This window comes from Nannospalax galili, unplaced genomic scaffold (genome assembly GCF_000622305.1).
Source record: "Nannospalax galili isolate Female #2095 unplaced genomic scaffold, S.galili_v1.0 scaffold1349, whole genome shotgun sequence".
Lineage (NCBI taxonomy): Eukaryota > Metazoa > Chordata > Mammalia > Rodentia > Spalacidae > Nannospalax > Nannospalax galili.
Genome location: NW_008359755.1, coordinates 236,390 through 262,717, shown reverse-complemented (window position 1 = coordinate 262,717; position 26,328 = coordinate 236,390). Strand labels below are relative to the sequence as shown.

Genomic DNA, 26,328 nt, shown 5'->3' with positions numbered 1-26,328 from the left:
AGCTGTACCCAGGTTCTTGTCGACTTAACTAAAGAACTGAAAATAAGGGTTCACACAGATCTGCAAAAGAAGAAAGATAACTTTCTTCGGAATGAAGAGATGGTGTAGATTAAGAGCAATACACTGTCACTGTCACCTTTAATCCCAGCACTGTGAGGCAGAGGCAGGAGGATCTCTGTGAGTTCAAGGCCTGCCTGGTCTACATAGAGAGTTCCAGGCCAGCTGGGGCTACAGGGAGACCCTGTCTAAAAAAGACCAAAAAAAAAAAAGAGCGATACCCTGTCAACAATGACAGTTGGCCACATGAGTGAGAGCACAGAAGTACACAAGGCCCTAGTTGCTGTTTGGGGCTTCCTTTTACAGGGTTCAGGAGAAGGAGTTTGGTTGCTAAGAGGCACAGTTTCTGTAGCTATTTTGGTTGATATATTAGGTCACATTGTCATTTTTCCTACTGTATATGTCCCTTCCTATGATATATTTGATTTTAATCATATGCACACCCAATTATGCATGGTCATAAAATGGTTAATAGGGGATTTTACCTAAAAGTTTACTTGAAAGGCACATTGGCTTTAATGTGCATGGACCCAATACCAGTTTAGTGCAGATCATCTGTCCTACTCTTCCTACTGTTCTCCTATATTAGGAATACATGAATAGAAATTGTCTAAATTTCATCATTAATAGGATTAGATAAATCTATTTTCTATAAGTCTACTATTGTTAAGAGATGAGAGTACCCCATGCTAGTGGAGGTTCAAGCAAGTTCTGAGGTTGTTAGATGCATTGTTCAGAGATGAGTGTGTGCACAGTGTGTGCAGGGGAAGGAACTAGGCTGCCAAGTACATTATTTTAAGAGTGGGATATATGCATAACCCTTCCCAAGCCTATGGAATCCCTAAGAACTGCTGGGAGGGGCACTCAGATCAGCCAAGACACCTGGAATAAGCAGAGGCCAGCCACACTGCCTGGAAGAGGCTCAGACCAACTGACCTGCCTGGAGCTGCCCAGCTGCCCAAGGTTGTGCTGTGTGCTCCAGGTTTCGTCTTAGGGTGGGCTGTTACCCATGTTGGGGTGGGCTTTTGGTGATGCATATGTCTCTGAGTCATTTCTGAGTAACTCCTCATCTATACTCCTTTAAGTAACCCCAAAACCCATGTTGGGGTGGGCTTTTGGTGATGCATATGTCTCTGAGTCATTTCTGCTCCTGTAAGTAACTCCTCATCTATACTCCTTTAAGTAACCCCAATAAAACTCATTGGTCCACTAAGTTGGATTTTGGTGCTATCCTTACTTTGGTCTGTTGTTGGTTCCCTATCTGGGATCATAAGACATATGTTCACATCTCCCCAAGAATAGTACCACACAACAAACACAAATGCGATAATCTCCTGCTTTCAACAAATATGAAAAACATGTACAAAAGTTCATAAACTATTCTGGGTCAAGGGCAAGAAAGGGTCATGAAGAATTAGGGGCATATGCCCAGGTCACAAGAGGAGTTCAGTAAGGCTGTCTGTATTATAAATAATATTAAGTTTTTGTTTGCAAGGTTAAGTCATCTGTCCAGAACATGCCTATATTGTAAAAGTCATTATCATACCAGGTGACAGGTTTGAACAGAGATTCAGAATTGAGTCTAGCTGTAGAAGTGAGGTGTGGGGCTGTGGAGTTGATTTAGATGTCTTGGGTGTCTCTTGATTCTTCTTTTCTTGAGAGAATGAATTAAGTCAAGAGACAGTTTGAGGAGAGGTCTGTTTAGCAAAGAAGCAGGTTAGGTAGTGAAGCTAAGCAATGAGAATACTGCAAAGAGAGATTGGAGAGAGCTACCCCAAGGCAGGGAGCAGCACAATGGGTTCTGTGTTGTAGATTTCAAATACATGTTTATAAATATTTATGAGATGGGCCACATAATCATGGGACAAGGTGACCCTGTTTTTCCATCTCAAATCACTAATTTTGTTTTTAAAGATTTATTTCATGTAACTGTCTTTGCATGTGAGTGTATGTGCACGTGTGAGGATGCTGGCACCTGGTGAGCATACAAAGACCAAAAGGGGGTGCTCTTCTATCACTCTCTGCCTATTTATTTTTTTATTTAATTAATTTATTATTTTTTGGCTTTTTGAGACAGGGTCTCCCTGTAGCCCCAGCTGTCCTGGTACTCACTAGGTAGACTTTATTTTAATTTTTACTTTTTTTGTCTTTTGGAGACAGGGTCTCCCTGTAGCTCCAGATGGCCTGGAACTCTCTATGTAGACCAGGCTGCCCTTGAACTCAGAGTGAGCTTCCCAAGTGTTGGGATTTAAAGCATGCACCACCACACCCAGTTCTTATTCCTTTCTTAAAAAATAATTCATTGAGAATTTCATACATGCATATAAGGTGTTTTCATCAAATCCATGCCCACTCCCTCCCCTCCAACTCCTCCTGTATCTCATCACTTTTTTCTGATAACTTCGTGTGCTCTTTCTTCTTTTATTTATTTTTTTAATGGGGCTTTTGGCTATGCTAACATTCCCCCCTCTGAAGAGGTAACCCTAAAATCTTTTTCTTAAAATATTTTATTATGTTTATGTGTATGAGTGTCTTGCCTGCATGTAGGTAAATGTATCCATGTTGTGCAATGCCTGCGGAGGACAGAAAAGGCTGTCATGTCCCCTGGGACTGGAGTTATGGACAGTTGTTAGCTACCATGTGGGTGCTGGGATTCAAACCCAGGTAATGCACCCATGTTGTGCAATGCCTGTGGAGGACAGAAGAGGCTGTCAGATCCCTTGGAACTGGAATTATGGACAGTTGTTAGCTGCCATATGGGTGCTGGTATTTGAACCCGGGTCTTCTGCAAGAATAACCAGAGTTCTTGACCACTGAGCCATCTTTCCAGTGCCCAATCCTAAAATCTTTTAAGGATTAGATGAAAACTCCCAAATATTTTTGATATTTTTGGCCATTGGAACGGAGTATGTTGCTAAGAGGCCCAAGGACATTTTGACTTTTAGCCAAGAAACTGTCTACTCTTCTTTGGGGTCTTTTTACCCTAACTGCCTAGCAATTCCTACCTCCTATTCTTATCACACCATTCTCTGAAGAGGTTACCCAACTTGCGGATAGCTTATTCCTCTTTTTAAAAAACATTTTATTATTTTTTATTTTATGAGTGTACTGCCAATGTGGTACAATGCCCACAGAGGTTAGAAGAGGGGGTCAAATTCTCCTGGCACTGAAGTTACAGATGATTGTTAACCACCATGTGGGTGCTGATAGTCAAACCCAGGTCCTCTGCTAGAGCAGTCAGTGCTCTTAACTGCTGAGCGCTATTCCTCCATCTACTCCTTTTGAGGCATAGTCTCTCCCTGAGCTTGAGCTCAAATCTTCGCAGCTACACTGGAAGCCAGTAAGGCCCAGCGATCTTCCTGCCTCCACCATTTTCAGAGCTGGTGATTCAGGACTGCTGAGGTCTTCCAGACTGTTACATGGGTACCAGGGTCCCAACTCACGATTGCACAGTAATCCTTTTTTTAAAAAAAAAATTATTTATTATTTTTATTTTATATGTATGTGTATTGTCTGCATGTACGAGTGCACCCGTGTTGTGCAATGATGTGGAGGTCAGAAGGGGATGTCAGATTCCCCTGGAACTGGAGTTAAGGATGTTTCAGAGCTGCCATGTGGGTCCTGAGAATTGTACTTGGGTCCTCTGCTAGAGCGGTCAATGCTCTTAACCGCTGAGCCATCACTCCAGCCCAACACAGTAATCATTCTTAACCATAGAGCCATCTCTGTAATGCCCTGACGTTTTTTTTTTTCTTTTTAAACGACAGTCTCCCTGAGACTGCAGCTGGCCTGGAACTCATTAGACCAGGCTGGCCTCTATCTCACAGAGATCTGCCTACCTCTGCCTCCTGAGTGTTAGAGTTAAAGGCATGCTCCACCATGCCCAGCCTGACTTAAGTTTTAAAATCTTACAACATTGTCTTTTGTCTAGGTGTTTAAAAGAGGGGAACTGCTGGGTGTGGTGGCATGTGCTTTTAATTCCAACACTAGCACTCGGGAAGCAGAGACCAGTGGATCTCTGTGAGATGGAGGCCAGCCTTATCCACAAAGCGAGTCACAGCCCAGCTCGCACAAGGAAACCGTCACAAAACAAAAAAACTACAAAAAAACAAAAACAAAAAAAACCCTACAAAAAACAAAAGGGGTGGCACTGGTGTAAATTTAATCTTTCTTCCCAAACTTCCCAAAGAAGATACAAGAAAATTTAGAAGTGGTCCAACTTAAGCTAAGCCTGGTGGCACACTCCTGTTACCTCCACTACAGGACTGTGGCCAGCTTGTACTACATTAATCTGTCTCATAAACAAACAAAAACCAACCAAACAAAAAACAAAGACAACAAAGGAGGTGGGAGGGAGGCTGTGGGTAGAGCACTTGCCTTTGTAAGCCTGGCCACCATACTTTGATCCCTAGAACCCACTCCACATACTTGTTCTCTGACCTCCATTGTGCACTGTAGCACGTATGCACCCCCACAGGTATCAAACAACAAAAAAAACCCCACCAAACTTCAGAAAAAGAAAGCACAGTCTACTCGATGTAATGAGGTGAAAAGGAGTTAGGCACACATCCATGCACACATAGAAATGCGGGGAAAATGTAAAACATACAGATTTCGCGAGGAAGGCCAGACCGGCAAGTACCTCTAAAACGCAAGCTAAGAACCCGCTGTGTGGCTATGAACCCTCTTCTATCAGGGAAAAGAACCAGAGACAGAAAAGAGTAGGGCAGAACAAAGGCATTAGGGAGTAAGGGAACGGAAGCCATCTTCTCCCTTCTACCACCCAGGACCGTGCCAGGAAAGTTCCTGAAACCAGTCAGGAGTGGGTGGTGACATCAAGAGTCCCACAGTGACCACCTCAGCAGCCCACAGGCTGTCACTTTCCCGCCTAGCAGAGTCCTGGCACTGGGTGGGACCTGGTCAGCGGCTGTGGCTGACGTCATGTCCGGTTGGGACGGCGCTCTCGGCAGGCGGGAAGCTTGGCGAAAGCAAGGTGAAGTGGGGCTGGGCCTGGAAAGCGCGCGTTGGGGAGTGGGCGGAGCCAGTTTACTCGCGTCATATCCGGGAGCGTTAGAGCCCTCACAGAGGTGGTGTGCAGCGCTTCGGCTTCGGCGGCTCTCGCAAAGCGTGGCTTCGTGCGAGGCTACGGCGGGGCCTCTGTAGAGAAGGCGCAAGAGGTTGGCAGCTTAAGTAGCGGTCCCGGAGCGGCGACGTCAGGCAGGAACCATGAGCGACAGCGGCGAACAGAACTACGGCGAGCGGGTACGCGAGGGTGGCGCAGGGGCGGCCGCGGTCCCTCGTGGTCCCTAGGTCGGGAGGTGGGGAGCGTTGCGGGCTCGGAAACCTGACGCTGGGAGGCCCGGCGGTGGGAGGGCAGGGCCTCGGAGGGCCGCGTGGATGGCGTCTCGGTGGCGAGGGAGGCCGCCGGCCGGCCTGGCTTCGCACCCGCGGCGACGGTTTTTTCCGTTAGGGGGGTGGGGGTGGGGTCAAAAATGGCCGCGGCCTCCCCTTGGGTTGGGGGAGGGGTGCGGCATCTTTCGCCGTTGCTCCCGCGAAGCCTCGCCGCAGCCATTTTGGGGCTGGCGGTCTGGGCGCGCTGCCACAGGCACAAAATGGCGGAGGAGCCGCGCGTCCTCGAGGCCGAACTTGCGGCCGTGGGGACTCCAAGGCGCTGGGTAGGGGAGTGGAGGAAGGCCACGTTTCCCCGGGAGCTGGCGGCGGGGGCGTTGCACTGCAGTTCGCCTGGAGGACCGGCTCCAGGGCTGGTGGTGCCTCGCGAGGGAAACTTCCAGAGAGAAATTTGGGGCCCGTTATCTGGAAGGGATCAGGGCGGGTTTTGTGCTGGAGCCAGGGCTTTGCAGACAGAAGTTATTGTCAGTGTCTTGACCAGAAAGCAGCGTTATTAGGATAGTTTAGTGGAAATTTTTTTCCGTGGGATACTGCCGGAGAAAGTGGCCGCATCACTGATGGCGCTGTTGGTTTTACGAGGCCTTTGAATTCTGAGCATTACGTGTGCTGAGACGATTTTTTAGTTATTTTTACGCTTCCTTCGGAGGGTGAAATTCAGTGGAGGTTGATGAGATGGCAGTGAAAAGACGGGTCCTAAAGCATAACAAAGCGCATATGGCCTCCATGTTCAGCCCGGAGTTAGAGATTCGGAAGTCAGTGAATGAAGATGAAGGGCTTGGTAAACACGTAATCGGAGTTTGGAAACTCGCTGGGAATGTAGCGAATAGTATAGGAATCATTGTTTTACGCTATGGGGAGGTTTTTTTTTATTTTTTCAGAGAAAGTTTACGTTGTCAGATAAATACGTTCAAACGTCTTTGTAAATTTAAAAATGTCTATGACGGCGAGTATTTTGAGAAACAAACTTCCTTGGTGAACTTGGAACAAAGAATAGTTTGGACTGACCTTTTATATAGACAATAGATGAGTATTGGGAAGATGAGTATTTTTTTTTTTTTTTTTTTTTTTTTTTAGTGTTTTCGCCCAAGATAATTTAACTCCAGTGTCACCAGTGTGTGCATGAGGATGGATTTGTTACGTCTTTTTGGCTTGGGGTAGGGGGCTGAGAGACAGTCTTCGGTAGCCCCAGCTGTCCTGGAACTGTACACAGAGATCGCTTGGGCCTCTGCCTCCTGACTGCTGGGATTTAAGGCGTGGACCATGCCCCACAGGCTTTGTTTTTAATAAGGCTCTTGCTTTCTTGGGGAAAGAAATCCCTGGTAGGGATATTTTTGTTCTGGTACGGGAGATGGAACGTAGGGAGGGCCTCATGTGACTGGCAAACCTTTACCCAACTTTAAGAAAAATTCCTCTGGAGACAGGTTTCACTCTCCACTCCCTTAACCCCACAGGTACCTTGAGATTTGTATCTTCCTGTCTCCAGAAGTTGCACGTGCTATTGAAATTAGTTGTCTCTTGTGTACTGTGTACCATTCAGGAAGTTCAAAATGGTCTTTGATAAGAAATGAGAAATTAAGTATGGCTTTCTAAGATGGGGAAAAGTGCCCAAAGAATTAGGTAGTACAGGTGTGTTAAGGAAGGAAGCAGTTGAAGGAAAAATAGGACCTATTTTAAACACTTGAGAATTGTCACCCTTGCTAATTTTAAATACTTTATTTCTAGTCCTAGTAGAATGCACATCTAGTGTTTCATAATCCTGAATATTTTCTTGAAAAGTTTTTTAAGAATGGGTTTTCTAGCTGGGTATGGTGGCACGTGCCTTTAATCCCAGCACTCAGGCAGAGGCTGGCCAAGAGGCAAGCCGTCTCTTGATTTCAAGGACAACTGGGTTTACAGTGAGACCCTGTCAAAAAGAAAGCGGGGGAGGGGGCGGCTTCCTAAAGGGATTTCTAAACTTTGAAATTATGGAATAACTTACACCTTTTTTGTTTGGTTTTGTGTGTTTGCTTTCCAATTGGAACCCTGGGATGATTGGAAAACAGAAACAACTGGACTCTAAATCCTAGCCAAAACAAAGTTCAGAAGCCATTTAAAAATTTAATGCAAGGTAAACCAGGTGGAGTGTTAAGGGCCTGTAATTCCAGCTACCCAGGAAACTTGAGGCAGGAGTTTCTAGAGTTCATGGCCAGCCTGGTAAATTTTAACAAAACTCTGAAAAGTTAAGTTTTTCCAGCAGGAATAAGACAATTTTTTATGGATCTAAATATGAGTGACCACAGGAAATGAACACACTTAGGTTACTCCCAGTATCACCCATTCATGTTACCCCCCCTCCAGGTATGGTTTTCCAGCATGGTAACAGTTTCATGAAATTAAAAAAAAATAAGGCAGAGCATGGTTGTGCAGGCCTTTGATCTCAGCACACTGGAGGCAGAGGCAGGCAGATCTCTATTTTGAGATCACGACCAGCTTGGTCTACTACATAGCAAGTTCCAAGCCAGCTGTGATAGGGAGACCCTGTCTCAAAACCAGAACCAAAATAATTTTTAGGGGTGACTATGTAACTTTGTTTTAGAAAATGCTTGCTTATCATTTAGAGTCATCCTTAGTCACACCCGCATACACATACGCACACACACAATGCAAGATAGTTCAAGACCTTTGCCTTCCATAGACACATAAATGCAAAGCAGCATGACCAAAGCTGATTGGCTTGCCCTCCTTTTTACAAGTGTGGAAAAAAAAATCTGTTTAAGGTAATAGTCTTGGCTATGCCTGGTATAAATACCATCTCTGGAACCTGAAAAAAAGTTTCATTGACTTCCTGAACTGTTGTTGTCAACGGACAAAAGCTATTCAGTTTTCCTGGTATCCCCTGGATTATTTAGTGTACTTAACCTGAACATTCCCACACCCTTTGGATTTCTAAAGTTGTTTCCTAAACAATTGAGTGTTTGAAATAAATTGTCCTTAGTTTCGTCACCAGTTTATTTGGTGTTAGCATTTAGCATTGTTTTTCATCTTTCGTTATCTGTAAGTTTTTTTTTCTCCCATCTTAAAGTTTATATTAAAATCTCTAGTTTCTTGTGCTTTTCAAAAATTAACTCATTTTTACAAAGGGGTTGAAAAGCACCTTTTCTTTGAAAGGAAAAAAGTCAGCTACTCTTGTTCTGTCACTCTGAAGTCTAAATAAGTAGAATTAGTGCTAAGTAAACTTAGCAGTCTAAAGTAATATTGGGGGTAATCTTTAAAACCCAATAACTGTTGCAGCGTATAGGGTTCGAGGCTTGCATGGAGTCTGATCTTGTACTTAGTTTAAAATCTAATCTCTCTGAGATTGTGTTACGTATCTTGAGAATCCAGAAACCAAGGATTGTACAGGCTAGATGTTTTAAGTTTTTGTTAGGCTGTTACATGACCACAAAAGCAATCAAAGAAAATGTTTGGATCTAGCAAATACTCAAGTAGTACCTTATTTTCTCAGCCATGTGTTTTCAGCATAACCCTTTATCTCTTGATGTGAATAACTTCTGGATACCATCCCACCAAATTACCTTTCAAATTCTACAGTTTCTCTCTTCTGCTTAATCTTGTGATGTCTTTGCATAGTCCTTGTTTTTAATTTCCAAACTCCAAATTCTGATTTTTAAAACCAGAACTTCTATTTCTAAAAGAATTGTGAACTTCACAGGTAATTTGTTAAAAGATCCAGTTGATACCAAGTTTAAGAAAATAATTGGCATAGCTTTTGATCACTGACTTGACAAATTAGGTTTGAGTCTCTTGAAACCATGTTGAATCGTTTTCTTTGGCTTAGGTAAGAATGCTTTAATATTCAAAAAGAGGGTGACATGTTCAAAGTGAAATTACAGGTGATTTTACAAGGTAAGTACTACTGGTTTTGTGGAAAGCTTGAAGAGGAATTCAGATGCTGAGAGCATTAATGGAATTTGTTTTGTGTGTAGCCTTTTCCCACCTTTTCTCCTGTAAAAACCCTAATCTAATTGATAATACTTTTACAAACTTGACTTGATACTTAGGCCAAGATAAGGACAGTGCTGTAGTTGCATATTATCTCCAGTCTTAGCACATTATGTTTTGTTGATCAGTATTTATACATAGCTATTGTTTTCTAATAAGGTATGGTGATTATTTAGGAATTAGTGTTTTTATCTAGGATGTTATGGGGTGTGGGCCATGTAGAATTAGATATTACCACTAGGCCCCAGATTGCCCAAAATCATTGCTTGGAGGTTATTTTCAGGTTATTGGCATAGACTGTCATGCAGCAGTTTGGATTGGCCCTCTTTTTGCATTAAAATTTGTGCTTAGATAGTAGGTAAGAACTTTCTGAGACAATCAGATACATATATTTGCTTTTGATGAAAAGTATTGTGTTATCAAAATAAATTTAAGAGTCTGCTATTTTTGCAGTTTCTGAAAGCACAGACTTAACAGCTGCCTTGGGCATGTCAAAAATTTTTTTCTTCAGAAACTATTTGAGTCTTAGGATTTTTCTATCCATCCTTCTAACAGTTTCAGAACAACTAGTAGGCACAGGCCTGTAATGTTAGCAGTATTGGGAGGTGGAGACAGGAGGATCTGGAATTCATCAAGGTCATCCTCAGCTATATAGTGACTTTGAAGTAGTTCTGTTGCCAAAAATTAAAGTCATTAACCATTTGAGCATTGACCTTTCTTTCTGTAGCAAGATTTTTCTTCGCTCATCTCATTCCAATTAAACTACTCCCTTCAGCTTAATGTGTTTCTAAGTAGACTCTTTTAACCAAATAAGTGTTACCCCAGTAGTTCATCTTCTAGTTTTATGAAGTGGTTGGATTAACCAAAGTTAATGGAGTTAAAATTAACCAAAACACAATGTTACCTCGTAGTGATTTTTGTTCTTAGAGTATAGAAAGATCCATTGGAAAGAGGTTAATAATAGCAGGAAGGCATTAATCAGTATTGAAAAGTTAAAACGTACCTAAAGCATTGGCCCCTGTTTTATTGTCTTCTGAATCTAAGTCCTGTATCTGTACATAAATAATCATTAGGGAGATCATAAAGAAACATGCTTGGGCATTCTGATTCCATGATTACATTTGTGCTGCAGCAAACACTGTATTTTAGTGATATTAAAAGAAAACCAATGATTGTGACTCCCTTAAATAAAAACTATTAAAAATCTTTCCATATTAAACAAGCAATAATTGACTAAAACCAGGCTGGAAATTATGCTTTTCCTTTGTTAGAGAAGAAACCACAGTCGTGACCTAGAATAACCATGGCTGTCTATGCCCAGAATAAGTCCAAAGACTTTTTTTTTAAAAAAAGGTTTTCTTCCCCTTCTCCCCCTTACGGAAAATGTAGGATGGACAGTAAAAGAGCATACAGTACTATTTAGGAATGTAACAAGGGAAAATAGACTTTTCACACAGGCAGTCTTTTTAGTGTTCAACAGGTAGTGTTAAACTTGACTAATCTGCTGAATTGGGCCTTTTAATAATTTGAAGAGTGAACTCTAATTTCCTAACTTGCCATCTTTTCAAATAGGGTTTCTCCTTTGGACATATAGAAGACTACTAATAATTGTTCATAGCGGGGAGAAAAAAGTGCTTTGGACGTAACTACTGCTGTATTTAAGTTTGCTCTGCTTTTCTTTATAGCTATTGGCATATAGTAGTTGGTTGACTTGATTTAGTATTAGGTTATTTAGCTCTAAATTAGGTAATTAAACTATTCATGCTACACAATTTAGAGCAGATTTTACACGGGTGGGTTGAACACTACAGATCCAAATTGTCAGGTTTTCTGACATTGTCTAAGCAATGCTCTTTTTAAATACACAGTAATGTGTGGCATTAAATACATTTCATTTTCCTACCTAGGCAAGTCACAATATTGTAAACTTTCAACCCTGAGCCTTGTCATGTATAGCTGAATTGTCCATGCTTTTCTTAACACTTTTGCATTAAAATGTGTGTCACTCTACTAGAGATGTACTTTTTGACACTTAGCATTTTCTCTTGATGAATATAAGTAGGAAATGTGATAACAGTTCATAAAATGTTGAATGAACAGTAAATGTTCAGTGGCACACTTCACATTCAAGTTAAGCATGATATGATAAACTTATTTGGACTAGACAAATGATTACCATGTAGTCTAGAGCCAACAGGAAACTGTAGTTTCAGTTTTTTGAGCTGCATATTCTAGAATTTTTTTTTAATCCAAAACTACAAAAGGGATTTTTTTTTTCTAGTTTTGGCACTGGATTTTATCCTGGAGTTTTAAAATATTCTTCATCCTGTTCTTTTTCTATTAAGGTTAATGTTGAAGAAGGAAAATGCGGAAGTCGTCATTTGACAAGTTTTATAAATGAGTATTTGAAGCTCAGGAATAAGTGAAGCTGAAATTTGAAAAAATAAAAGAATGCATGCTAATTATCAGACCAGAAGTCCCACTTGTAGAATATTGAGCAATTTGTGTGAAGTGGGGAAGATGAAAGAAGTCAGAATTTGAAACGGAAGAATGAAGAAAAGAAATAAAAATGAAGTTAAGATAAGAAGTAATCTGGAATCAGAAAGCACTACGCTAAGTAATTACTAGTCTGTTTATGTGTCCCTGTATATTTTGCTAAACATGCATGCATTATTTGTTTAATAGAAGAAAATATATACAGGGTAAAGAAGTGACTTCCAAGGGAAACGTTTAAATTAGGTAATAATTCTAACTGCTTAGTCAAATGATGGAAATGCAATTCTTTAACAATAACTCTTTCTAGTCAAATAGCAGGCGGCAATGTGCTCTCTGTGGGTAATGATAGTTGGCCTCCCTATTTTCCTTAGACTTTTCATCTTTTATATTCTGCTGGTTCTGGGGTATATCAGTTGGAACTCTGGTGGTATATGTTACTTCCTTCAGTACTGAACAGTATCTAGTAGAATATATTGTACTGAAATTTTTCTAGATTGTCACCAGGGTGATTATGGAATGAAAGCCCCAAATCTAACCAAGCATTGAACAGTGTTGTTTCTTTTGTAATGAAAGAATTAGGTTTACAAAGAGTATTAGGGGAAAGCTATGACCATTTAGGTCCTAATGTTGAGATGTATGTGTGCCAAATAAGGATGATTCATTAAATTGTTTCATTTTAATACGTGTTCCAACTGAATTACTTGGATTTCTGCTAAGATAGAGTAGCTTCCCTTAAAAGATGGGCCATGCAAGTGAATAGAACCGCTAATTCAAAGTTCAGTAGTTGGTGCTTTCTTAAGCCTGTTCTATCAACAGTTTGCAATTACAATGCTAAAGTAAACATGTTTTTGCTTTTTTTAGTTGGCGACTTCAAAAAAAAAAAAAACAAACCCCAAATTCCTGTCTTTCTATGTTTGATTTTAGTTGAGAAATCAGATAATTGGTATCAAGTAGCCTTGGTGGTTGAATTAACAGGTACATGTGAAAACAGCCAACAGCTGCTTTCCCTCTAGTGGAGAAGTCTAGGGTTATTTTCCTAAAATAACAACTTATATATAATATGCTCTCTGAGAGTTGTCAGGACTCTTAAAGCTGTTGGACAAAGTGATTTTAAATTGACCTTTTTTGAAGGATCTGTTTTGGGGGGCACATTTCTCCTATTGTCAGGATAAATTGTACTTCACAATTATTTCTGTATCTTGCAAATAGAAGAAAATGTCCATAACAGTTTGTTGTAAAGCAAAACTTCTTGGATAATAATCAAGAATAATGTTAATCTTGCATTCTGAGTTACTAAAAGAAGTATGTAGCTGAGGTAAAAATGATAGTTAATGAACTTTTCATATTTCAAGCCTGTGGTTTGTGTGTGTGTGTGTGTTTTATTTAAATCAAGAGGTCTTGAAAGGGCCTTGGAACCTGAAAGAGGAAGTGACACAGCTCCTTAAAATTCAAGAAAGCAATTTGGAGTTCTGTTTTGTGCCCAAGCTGGGTACCCTTAAAGTGAAAATTATGATGATGCTAGTGAAACTTCCAAACTACTTTTTGTTTTCCTCGTTAGCTGGTCCCAGGATGTCTCCTGTGGGCTGGGGGGGTGGGGGGAATACCATGGGAAAATAGGCTTTTAGTCCTGATGAAGGAAAACTGAATTACAATCTGAGACAGGCTGGGAGAATGGGGCGGAGGCTAGAGCAGGGAAGATTACTTAGGCAAGGGGAAAAAAATCATAGAAAGCATATAAATTCTGAAATTTTGTATGGCTTATAACTAGCATATGTGTTAACATTTTGTAGGGTACCTAACTCCAGACTACTAAAGAAAGACTCCTGTTTGGGGCTATCTGTTGTGAAAAGCTATAGGGAGGGGTTTAGCGCATACTTATGAGATGTTAGTGCATTTAGCCTTTAAAATACAGGGATTGGATTGTTATTCCTACTTAGCAACTCTTGAAGTAAGTCCTGAGGTGATTATATTCTCAGTATAGGAGTTACAGACTGACATTTTGTCGGAAGGCTGCTTGGTTTTTGTTTTTAAACTTGACCTGTTCCTTGTAGGTTATGCTGTAGTTAAAATGACAGAAATCAGTTAGGAACTTGTTTTCTGACCATTTTTTCCCCCAGGGAATTTATGACTTGTTTAGGCTTTTAAACTCAAGATCCCTTTCCTTGAGATATTGATATGTATAGTTCTTTTTCTCGGATTTTATATGACTGTCTCATTCAGTGGAATTTGAATAGAATGTAGGGGCTTTCCTTGCATTAAAGTTTAAACTTAATGTTATGCTTTGGATTTAGCTAATCATTGTAGGTCTCATTTAGAGTTTAACTTCTTTAAACCCTGACAGTTCAGAGGTGGTTACTGCTGGCCCAATAAGGTGGCAGTATTTAGACAAGGTGAATCTTTGCATTATGGTGTGTCCCATATTTCCAATTGAAATTCTTGCTCACAATAAATCTATATATGTATATTTAGCCTATTAGAGTGGGAGGCTGTCTTAATGACTTTATAGTCTGTTGACCTCTTGCCTGCTGGAATTTTAGGAGATGTTATGGTTAATTTCCTAGATTAGAAGTGGACAGACTGTTGAAGTATCTCAAGGATAAAGCTTTTCTGTTAAAGTGAAGCAAGAGTCTTAAGGGAATTTTTTCTTTTTACCTCTTCATTTCTGAACAAATATCTATTAACTAAGTTTAGTGATATTCCAGTATCAAAGGGTTTCATTTGGTTGCTATTAAGGTTCATAATTGTTTCCTGGAGTATACTTAGAGCATTGGAATAAAGACATTTCTGTTAATGTCTCGGTTCCTTATTTTTTCTTGTAGATTAAATTTGCTAATAGTAAAGATGTCAAAAAGCTACACTGTTAATTTAATGAAGTCTTTGTTCAGAGATGAATTGCCCTTTCTGGATGTTTTTGTTTGAACATTTGATAGAGAAATCCAATTGCAGGTTAACTGGAATCCTTGCACAGCAGTTCCTTCCTTCTTCAGCGTCAGCAATAGTAGAGCTTGGTATCAACAGCAGCTGTTTTCAGTAATTAAAAAAAATCTTCACCTTCCTTTCATCTCTTTACGTTCAGCCATTTGGGAAGCTGGGTTAGGTAGAGACTGAAAGACTGTCATTCAGATTTCTTGTCACATTATACACGATGGTTTATTTGTAGTGTCTTTCAAGTATTTTCTAGATTGCTTGGGGCTTGGAGCCTGAAATAATTTTCCTGCCTTTTTTTTTTTTTTTTTTTTTAACCCGTCTTACTTCAAACTTCAGGGGTTATTCCTTCTAAAAGGTGTTTTTGTTTTGTTTTTTTTCTTTTTAAATCTTGAGCATCAAGGAGAAGAATGTTGTTTCCATTCTGAAAATCCTGTATTCTAAAATGTTTGGTGACTAGAATTTAAAGTAACCTTGTAGTTTGTCTTTTTGTGAATGACCAGACTATTCTGGAGATGTACTGTTAAGGGAGATCCCTTGTAACATCTGGAAGTTTCAGTTGTGATTCATAATACTATAGTGTGGCATAATTTTCATTTCTTTTTAGCTTGACCACCTGTTGCTGTAACTTGAGTAGAAAGATTCACTAGACCATGCCTTTCATTTTTTCTAAATTGGACAAAAGTTTGATCTTAGTGGAAGCTTACTTGTATGGTGGAGTAAGTACTGTCCGTCATCCTTTTTTGGGGGGTATCTTTGCACAATTTTTCTCTGATTCTGTTACTGTATGTGTGTATCTTTTCTGCTAATCGACATGAGAGACCTTTTGCTCATGAATTATCCTTTGAGCTGTTGCTTTTCTCATTTGTTTCACTTAACTGCCAGCTAGTCAAAAAACTGAGTACACAGTGTTTACCTAGGCTTTTTGCAGAACTTCCTGGGCCCTGGATAATGAGCCCATGATGAGTCCTTATTTTAATAGCTTGCCCTTTACATACCATTCCTACAGGGTTCCCCACTTGAGTTTGCTGTGGCTCATCTCAGTAGTGAGAAAGCTGTGACTCTTGGCAACTTCTTTACTCTTGACTTTTAATATAGTTCACTCACTGCCTTTTTCTACTGTAGTTCCTTCTGGTTGCTTTGCATTACATAGGGTTTCCTGTATAGTTAGATGAAACTAGGCTCTTAACCAGATTTCTTGTGCATTACCTGGTCTTTGTTTTCCACTAGATTTCTGCATTTAGGGGCCTGAAATGCAGGTTATGCTTGAAATTTTGAGGCCTTAAGTTTCATAAATTTTGGAGGTTTTTATTGCAGCTTGACTGAAGTGGAATAGACTTCATAGTAAGAGATTAAAGTTCTTTCTTAGTCCTTGTAGTAATATTGCCTAATTATAAAACTTGGGCAGTTTCTTTAACAGTTTGACACACCTTTCTTAAGCCAGTAGTTAGGTAATTCTCCCTGCTCCAGAAGGGTGGGAGAAAAGAAAAAGCTAAATTGACTTTGCCATTTGAAGCAATGAAACTATTATACCAGGTATACTCAATTCCTGCCCTCACCTATGTTTTCTTATCTTTGGAAGAGGATTGTTCTCCCAGCAGATTATTTGTTTTTAAAATTTCCCAAAAAGTATATAAATTAAACTTTTGACATCTGCATGTAGGAATCCCGTTCTGCTTCCAGAAGTGGAAGTGCTCACGGATCAGGGAAGTCTGCAAGGCATACCCCTGCAAGGTCTCGCTCCAAGGAAGATTCCAGGCGTTCCAGATCTAAATCCAGGTCCAGATCTGAATCTAGGTAAGAAAGACCATCTTGAGATTTCCTTCTGTTATTCATAGCTTGAAATTGATGTGGTTTAAGGAAGGTACTGAGAACATCATTTTTGGCCTGGTTAATGTTGATAATAATGTTGGTGTTAGACACTATATGGTCACTCTAGTCAAAGAGGTGTGAATTGATTTTATTAAAAATTCAGGGTAAACTGCCTGTGATCATAGTTTTTATTGGCTTAAATGAGTATTGGGCATAATAGGATCACGAAAATAAAAGTTGATACTGTGAGAGGTATGCTTGAAATAAAACCAAACTAGTAAAGTGTACTGTGCACTGTTTATTAAAAAGTACGTTTTTTTATTAAATTCCCTTTTATGTTTGAAGAAATGTGGAAAGAGAGCTTGTGCTTTTGATGTTCAGCAAGCTGAAATGATTAGAGGGGAAAATTTAGTATGGATTATGTCTTGTTTGGAATTGAAAGACATCTATTTCAGTTAGTCATAACTCTGAGGACTTTGTCTTGCAGATCTAGATCCAGAAGAAGTTCTCGCAGGCATTACACAAGGTCACGATCTCGATCCCGGTCCCATAGACGATCCCGGAGCAGGTCTTACAGCAGAGATTATCGCAGACGCCACAGCCATAGCCACTCTCCTATGTCTACTCGAAGGCGCCATGTTGGGAATCGGGTAAGGTGAAAAACTTTTCTGCAGTGATGACCCAGGGCATTGTGCAAACTAGGCAAATAAGTATTCTACCACTGAGGTACAGCCCCAGCCTGAAGAACTTTTTGAAGCAGTGTACTTCCTAATGCCTTTGTAATATCTTCCTATCCCTGTTCTCTCACGCTCTTCTTTTACTTAGAACAGATCACATATTTATTGTAATAGAATTGCTCTAGTAAGGTTTTAAGTCTGTAAAATTAATGGACCCTTTTAAACAAATTCATTATGGCTAGAATGCTACTAGCATTCTCTCACCATGAGAAAGAAGTTAGATACCTGGTACATGTTGTGTTGGGCTTTATTTATGAACCTTAGGGATGACTTAAAATGTAGTAGTTCCCTTTGATTTCAGCTGGCTAAGGTTAAAAATGGATGAAAATTTCCACAAGTAATTTATGAAACTTACTCTTGGTTAGGAACAAAATCATCAATGAGAAATAATTGTCTAAATAACTTTTTATATAGACATACACCTACTGTCTGGGAAGTGTAATCCCTTGAATTCTTAAAGAAATACGCTGATGACTTTACTCTGGTTTATACTTTCCTTTTGGGTGTTTAAGACCATACAGTTGGCCCAAATAAATCAGTTTATTTTTATATTTAAGGCCATTTGAGGATCTCTTCCTCAGGGGTCACATGGGCTTGGGAGGAGCTCCTGGCTCCTTTTTTTTCAGTTCCATCTATGTGAAGATAAGTCAAAGGTCTGGCTACACTTGGAAGCATGAATGAGAAGTTTCATCTGAGTTGACCCTCCTCTTTGTAGATTGGATACTGGTTCAAGTCCATCTCATGGGGTCTCCGTGGCCTCCCTGAACAAGAGGACAGGTGACTTACCACAGTTACAGGACATTTTGAGAGATGTTCCATAGTCCCCTGGAACTTAGTCAACCTTGGAGGGCAAGGGGTAAAAACTGTATTATGGCATTCTTTACTAGTTTGTGATTCTCCCCATGCACTTTGGTTATGTCAGATTTTTAGAATTTAAAATCCATGTATTTGTTTCTAGGCAAATCCAGACCCCAACTGTTGTCTTGGAGTGTTTGGCTTGAGTTTGTACACCACAGAGAGAGATCTGAGAGAAGTGTTCTCTAAATATGGCCCTATTGCTGATGTGTCTATTGTGTATGACCAGCAATCTAGACGGTCAAGAGGATTTGCCTTTGTATATTTTGAAAACGTAGATGATGCCAAGGAAGTAAGTAAACATTTGCCTGTCATTTTGTTTAAAAACACCAGTCTTGTTAAACATGTTGTATTGATAACCAGGTACTTGACAAAGAAGTTTCTGTTTTTATGGTTATGAATTAAGATACATAACTGTAATGAATTAAAAGAAACATTCTTTTGGAACATAATTCAATTAAATGCTTCTCTGAATCCGCCCCCCCATTTCATGGTGCAGAATTTAATTTTATGAGCGTGTTGCCTGTATGTGTAAGGGCACTCATGTTGTACAATGCCTATAGAGGGCAGAAGTGGGTGTCAGATCCCCTGGAACTGGAGTTAAGGATGGTTGTTAGCTGAACCAGGGTCCTCTGCAAGAGCAGCCAGTGCTCTTAACCACTGAGCCCCAGGGCATTTAAATGGTCTTACCACCTTGTTTTGTAAGGTAACTGCTGCTAATCCAGTTGAGTGTACTACATTCATATTCTTAAGTAAATTTCTGTTTTGGCATGTATAACTATAAATCGATGATTTACACTATTTTCTAAAGTATATGTTGTCTAGTGAGACTCTGAAGAGCAGTGAGTACAAGCCCAGTCTTTGTTGAGATTGGAAACTGACCTAGCTAAAATATCCTTATGCAGTAGTTTGTGAAAATTACAAGCTTTGAAAAACTACTTTTTTAGAGGAATAACTTGATCTCATTAAAAGACAAAACTAGATGTCAATGATTTTAATAGGTGGTTTTGAAGTTTTAAGAGATTGGAATGCAACCTTTTACAGTCAAAAGATAGAAACAGGAAATGCCTAACACCACTGACAGTGTAGACTCCCTAATGCACTTTGGTATAGTGCTAGAAACTGTAAGACATGAACACAAGCTGAAACATAAAACCGAAAGGTAATGTGATTCAAGCTTTTTTCGTACAGCTTTTGATCTTTTTTGAGAAGGACTTGTCAAAATACATCAGATACTTTGAATCATAGGACCTCAGTGACAGTTATCTTCTAACTGCAGACAGATATGTATAAAGGGAAGAGTTGACTATGTTCAGCCACTGCTAATTAATGGATATTAAAATTTGGATGTAGTGGGCCTGTGTGTGTCATCTCAGCACTTGGGAGGTAGAGACAACAGGATTAGGGAATTCAAGACCAGCCTGTCTCTAAAAGAATGGATTTCGTGTAATTTTCTCTTGTCATTAAATTATTTTTTATTACTAGTTATTAGATTTGTAGTGCTAGGTCAGAGACCAGCAATGGACCAGGCTTGTAGCTGTACATTGCTTTAGAGCTAAGTCCATTCAGACTTAGGGTAGAATTTATTAACGTTTCATGGGTCAGATAGGCCATTGTGTTCAGGATGGGGGTTTTTGTTTGTCCTTTTATGTTTTGGAGACTAATTTTGACAGTATTTAGTGGCGGGAACAACCCAATTGTGGGGGCTTAAAAGTACTAGCCATGTGTGGTGGCACACGCCTGTATTCCCAGCACTTGGGAGACAGAGGCAGGCAGACCTCTGTGAGATTTGAGGCCAGCCTGGTCTACATAGGGAGTTAGTTCTAAGCCAGCTGGGGTTGCAGGGAGACCCTGTCTCAAAAAAAAAAACAAACAAACAAACAAACAAAAAACATATACTTCATGGATGTGACTGTTTGCCTGCAAGTAGGTACACTGTATGTGTCGGTTACCCACAGAGGCCTGAAGAGGGCTGCAGATCCTGGAAAAACTAGAGTTGTAGATGGTTGTGAGCTGCCATGTAGATGCTGGGAACTAAACCCGAGTCCTTTGCACTTAACCACTGAGTCATCTCTAATTCATATAAGTATAGTTTTTTCCCCTAACCATCATTAAAAGAATATTTTGGGGTATGGTTGGAAACAGGGTCTGGCCTAGAACTCCAAGATCCATCCATCTCTGCCTCCCAAGTGCTGGGACTGCACGTATGCGTCACCATGCCTGACCAAACTTTAAAAGAATGTCATGTGTATAACCCTTTGTTTGTCTTTTGAAGGCTAAAGAACGTGCCAATGGAATGGAGCTTGATGGACGTAGAATTAGAGTTGACTTCTCTATAACAAAAAGACCACATACTCCAACACCAGGAATTTACATGGGGAGACCCACCTAGTAAGTTTATTTTTTTGGGGGGTGAGTAGTTGCCCACTTGTGGAAGCCAGAGATGGATATCTTCCTCTGTCATACTTTTTAAAGAAATAAATGTGTGAGTACATGTGTGTGGAGATCAGGGGACAACTGTGCATTTGTTTCTTTTTCAACCTTTACATGAGCCAGGTTTTTTTTTTTTCTTTTTTTCTTCATCTTTTTGAGACAGGGTCTTCCTGTATCCCCAGCTGTCCTGGAACTCACTATGTAGACCAGATAGGCCTTGAACTCAAAAGAGATCCTCCTGCCTCTGCCTTCCGAGTGCTGGGATTAAAGGCGTGCCACCATCACACCCAGCTTGAGCCAGCTTAATTTTTATATGTTGATCATATCCATTCCCTGATGTTCCCCCCTTTCATGCACTCTTTTTAAAATAATAATTCACTGAGTACAGTTAGTACACCCATATGCACATGGTATGAAGCCAGTCATTGGCGCCATGGTCAGTCAGTCTACCCTGGGCTGGTACTCAGCTAGGAGTTAGGGCCTCAAGAGCCCCTCCCACATCTAAGCGGGAATGTTGACTGGTACCACAGCTGCAGTGAGTTCCTGAGTGCCACTGCCATCCTGAGTGCCATCCTCAGTCCTGTCCAGAGGATGTTGTTTTGCAACAGTTCTCCCTGACCTGGCTCTTTCCACTCGTTTTCTAGTGTTCCCTTGAGCTTTGGGAAAGTACAGGGGTATGATAACTGATTCCTATTTATAACTCAGCAGTCAGGATCTAAACTTTGACCAGTTGTGTCTAACTCCTCTCTGGTGCAGAAGACTTTGATTAGGACTGAATTGCACTGCTCTGTGGGCCCAGTTTAAGTTTTGAGACAAGGTCTCACTGACACTCACTGATTAGCTACAGTGGTTGGATGAGACTTTGAGATCGTGTCTCTCTCACACTTGTGGGTGCTAGGGATCTGACCCCAGGTACTCAAGCTTGAGCAGCAAGCAGTTTATCCACTGACTCACTTCAGTTAACTCCATTTTTTCTATATTTGAAGGAGGAGTACATGTGGAAATTAGAAGACAACTTCCTGGAGTCTGTTCTCTCCACCTTTATGTGGATTCTGAAGGGATGGTACTGGGGTTGCTAGGCTTGTGCAGCAAAAATGCCTTTAACTCACTGAGCCATCTTGGCTGCCCCCTCAGATTTTACTTAGTTCACACTTGTGTATGAATGGGGTGATCAAATGCCAAAGGGCTTTTGTGGAGGTCATCTCTATTGTCATCCTCCCCTATCTTGCTTGAAAAAATGATCTTCCATGTTCACTACTAGCTAAGGAAAAGTTGAATGATAGGCAACTCTGTTCCCCCTTGTTTTCATTTAATCACAGTTATCTCTGCAGTTCTCAATTTTATAACTTACATATATAGCTTTTATATACAATAGAGTGTGGTTAGAATATCATATTATTACTAAGTCAAACCATTTCCCGCCTCTCAAATTTCTTAGATTTTCTCTTTTTGGGAAATTATAGGATTAGTGAAATGACTTTTAGTAGACAGTTGAGTTTGTGTCCCCTGAGCCAAAAGATTTTACTCTCACATACAGTACACTGTAATAAGGGAAGAGGAAACATAGTACAATTTCCATGGGAATTGTATAGAAATAATAATGTTCCGTTGATTTGTGGCAGTCTCCCTGTGGCTCCAGCTGACTTGAAAGTCACTATAATAGACCAAGTTAGCCTCGATCTCATAAAGATCCACAGCCTTCTGCGCTTGTACTATATTTTTAGAAGTCTGCTGGTAGACTTGGCTTTTGAGGGAAGTTCTTCCTGTAGGCCTGGAACTCAGTATGTAGAATAGAAATCTACCTGCTTCTACCTTCCAAGTGCTAGTGCTGGGATTAAAGACATAAAACCACTATGTCCTGCTACATCTCCATTTTTTTTTTTTTTTTTTTTTTGTATAGGAGAACCAATGAAACATTGCCTAATACATATCCAAGGAACTTGGTGTGCCTCTCATGGAGTTCTGCTCTCTAACAGAACCAGTTTTTAATAGCAAAAGTTATGGGGAAGGGGAGAAATTGCTTGAGTTTTTGAGAGATAATGTTGTCATTTGTAGTGGCAGTTCACGTCGTCGGGATTATTATGACAGAGGATATGATCGAGGTTATGATGATCGAGACTATTACAGCAGATCATACAGGTAAGTTATATAGGAGAGTCATAATGTAAGTAAAAGCTTATATACTTTTTTTTTTTTGCCTTTTTGAAACCATCTCCCTGTAGGCGGGCCTGGAACACTCAGGTCCGCCTGCCTCTGCCTCCCAAGTGCTGGAATTAAAGTCATGCCGCCACCGTGCCTGGCTATATGTTTTATATACTGAGCAATATTACAGATTTAAGCCAGCATAATTTGGTATTATAGTTGGATGCCTGCTTAAGTAAAGGGAAAATTAATAACTTGGTGTGTTAGTGAAAAGGTGAAACATTTTATTGTGCATGTCTGGAGGTCAGAGAATAACTTAGTTCTACCTTTACTTGGGTCCTAGGGATCTAATGGGGTCATTGGGCTGTGAGAGCCATCTTGATGGCGTGAAAGTTACATAAACAGTAAATCAGCTGAATTCTCTTAAAGACATTGATTTAGCATGTAGTAGGAATTTATGATAGGGAAATGAGAACATTTGAAAAACAGTATTCTATGCAATATTGTGAAAGAAGCATCTAGACAGGGATCGGGGGAAGTGCTTTCCTGCAACCTGTCACCAGAGTTTGATTACTAGAACTCCTGTAAAGGTAGAAGGAGGAAACTATATGCACAGAATTCTCTGACCTCTGCATGTGCACAATGGCATACACACATCTGCAGTAATATTTTTTTTTAAAGGAATGCCTAGGCAGAAGTCACCAACCCGTAAAGTATGGAGTACAATTCTTTAATTTTTATGACTTTGGTGTGGTATTGGAGGTATGGGTCCTTTTATGTACGGTATTTTCATGTTTAAGAAATTGAAAATTTTGGACTGGAGAGATGACTGGTTAAGAGCACTGGCTGTTCTTGCATAGGACCCATGTTTGGTTGGTGGGTAACAGCTGACTGTAACTCCAGTTCTAGAGGATCTGATGCCCTTTTGACCTCTTTGGGTACTTCACAACCCAGGTGCACTACATAAATGCAGGCAATACATTCATAAATATCAAATAAAAATTTAAAAGAAATTTAAATTGTGAAAGTAAGACTTCATGCTTTTGACATTGTCTATAATTTTATCCTCTAAAACCAAAATATTTTTCCCCTTTCAGGATTATTGTGTTAAAGTGGGACTTGATTTGTAGAGGGGAAGGGGTTTAATATCTTTAATTGCCTGAAGAGCTCTCTTTAGAAAAGTTTTATGTTCTAATGATAACTAATCCTAGCTACTTAAGAGAGCTCTACAAGAGAACTAGGGTTCATTTGTGCTTTGTGGGAATTTTAGCTTTAACTGAAAACTTCTTTTCCTGTCTTTATAGAGGAGGTGGTGGAGGAGGAGGTGGATGGAGAGCTGCTCAAGACAGGGATCAGATTTACAGGTATGCCAGGAGGGGGATTAAAATATGCTCAGCAATACAAAGCTTTGTTTAAATGTTTGATTTATGCTTTGGCAACTGTTCTGTAAGTGACACCACACAGAATTTGATTTCTTGAAGTTCATAAAAGCTCATAACACAGTATAAAGGGCTTTGAAGTGTTTAAAAATTAGTGAAGCTTTTTAGTACTTGTTTTCTTTTTTGTTTTAATAGTTGTAAAAACAGAAAACTAAACCCATCACTAATGTAATGTCTTTTGGGTGTTAGTCCATGAAAGTGTGGTTGGAATTAATAGTGGGATTTCTCTTTTGTTTTTAATGTGCTTTTTTGAGACAAGGACTCAGGATATAGTCCTTGCTGGCCTGGAACTCTATTCCTAGTAGGGTGACCTGGAATTCACAGAGATCTGTCTTCCTCCTCTTTCCAGCTGCTTGGATTTAAAGGCGTGTGCTACCATGTTGGACTGATTTTTCTCTTAATCTTAGACTTACTGAAAAATCTAAAGTAAATAGATAGTGGATTTTGTTACTGTTTAAAACATAGCAAAGAGAAACTTATAAGAAAGTATTTGCTAGTTTATTGAGAAATTTCAGTTTTAGCAACTGCCGAAGGTTTGGCAGTATTTGTATTAATGTAGGTAACATCATCTAGATGTAAAAACTTAGACCAAAACTCTCAACATTTGTTTACAGAAGGCGGTCTCCTTCTCCTTATTACAGTCGTGGAGGGTACAGGTCACGTTCCAGATCTCGGTCGTACTCACCTCGTAAGTTACCCTCATAGATTCTGTTAATCTCTTATGTAATTGGCTCTGATTTGCTGAAGTACAACTTTATTCCTAAGTACAGTTTCTTCTGTCACCATTCATTATGGGCTTTGCTTTTTAGGAGTCCTTGCCAGTTAGGACAATAATGACATGGATGATTTAAAACTTACTAAGTGGACTTGTCATTCCCCGTGTGGTTTTTAACATTGATTAGCTCCTGCTTAGTGTTAACACATGAGTGAAATTCTCTTATTTTCATTGGAGGGGATCTGTTTGATACATAGGAATTTTCTACTGGTAAAATAGTGAAAAATTTTCAACTTTAAAATACATTTTATTTCTTTTAGCATTAATGCATGTTTGTTTCATTTTGTTTTCTTCCCAGGTCGCTATTAAAGCATGAAGTTGAAGACTTTCTGAAACCTGCCACAGAGCTGGAATATTGTTTGTGGACAATATTTTCTATTGTCTTCTGTTTAAAAAGTGAACAGTGCCTAGTGAAGTTAGGTGACTTTTACACCTTTTATGATGACTACTTTTGGTGGAGTTGAAATGCTGTTTTCATTCTGCATTTGTGTAGTTCGGTGCTTTGTTCAAAGTTAAGTGTTTTCAGAAAAGTATGTTTTGCATGTATTTTTTTACAGTCTTAAATTTTGACTGCTGAGAAGTTTCTATTGTACAAAACTTCATTTAAAAGGTTTTTCTACTGAATCCAGGGTATTCTGAAGATCGAAGCCTGTGTGTAAAATGCTACCAAATGGCAAAAAGCAACAATAAACAGTTTGATTTTTACTTTTTTTCTAAATATCAATGCTTAACCAGAACTATTTCAATTAAGTTGTCAGTAGTAAAACAAAAATACTCATTTTTATTCCAGAAGTCCAAAACAACCATATTCAATAAACCTACAACTTAAGTGTTAAAAATATGCTCTGTAACTCTGTGCTGCTAGTATTAGAACTAAAAATCTTTCAATATGGCAAATGCTTAATGCTTTATATAAATGTGGATTTGTCAGCTTTTATGTAATCTGTATTATATATGCAGGAAAAAAGAGCTACAGATGTTTGCCTTTAAAAGGCTGTTTCTTAAAGCTGTTACAAGAGGATAATGGTATTTCAACTAGTTATCAGCAAGTGACGATACATTCCACCACAGATGTGCTCTTGTTCTTCTAGCTTTTAGAGTGAACAAACTGGGTGCTTCAAAGTCTGGAGAAAGAGAAGGGATCACTACACCCATGTCATGGATAAAGACTGCCTGTTCATTTTTTAAATATTATTTCAGGTCCTTTGCTTACCAAAGGAGGTCCAGTTTCACTCAGATGTTTGAGAACTGTTTAAATAAACGCAAA

The 26,328-nt window shown here is 39.7% G+C and overlaps 1 protein-coding gene across 2 annotated transcripts; it reads left to right on the top strand.

Moving 5' to 3' along the window:
- The first annotated feature begins 5,063 nt into the window (after positions 1-5,063).
- Positions 5,064-26,328, top strand: Tra2b (transformer 2 beta homolog). Of its 2 annotated transcripts, XM_017795720.2 has the most exons (10): positions 5,064-5,319; positions 11,793-12,064; positions 16,532-16,665; positions 17,168-17,330; positions 18,376-18,564; positions 20,548-20,663; positions 22,761-22,844; positions 24,152-24,211; positions 24,901-24,974; positions 25,360-26,028. In XM_017795720.2, the coding sequence occupies exons 4-10, from the start codon at positions 17,298-17,300 to the stop codon at positions 25,368-25,370; spliced, it is 567 nt and encodes a 188-aa protein (XP_017651209.1). In that variant the 5' UTR covers positions 5,064-5,319; positions 11,793-12,064; positions 16,532-16,665; positions 17,168-17,297; the 3' UTR covers positions 25,371-26,028. The 2 variants fall into 2 exon arrangements, with proteins under 2 accessions (XP_017651209.1, XP_008821841.1); XM_008823619.3 differs by lacking the exon at positions 11,793-12,064 and having other exon boundaries at positions 25,360-26,328.

Bases quoted from the DNA above. Each gene is read 5' to 3' on its own strand.
- Tra2b (XM_008823619.3), top strand. From the start codon at position 5,284: ATGAGCGACAGCGGCGAACAGAACTACGGCGAGCGG. The intron at 5,320-16,531 runs GTACGCGAGGGT...ATCTGCATGTAG, and splicing joins AACAGAACTACGGCGAGCGG to GAATCCCGTTCTGCTTCCAG. The intron at 18,565-20,547 runs GTAAGTAAACAT...TGTCTTTTGAAG, and splicing joins ACGTAGATGATGCCAAGGAA to GCTAAAGAACGTGCCAATGG.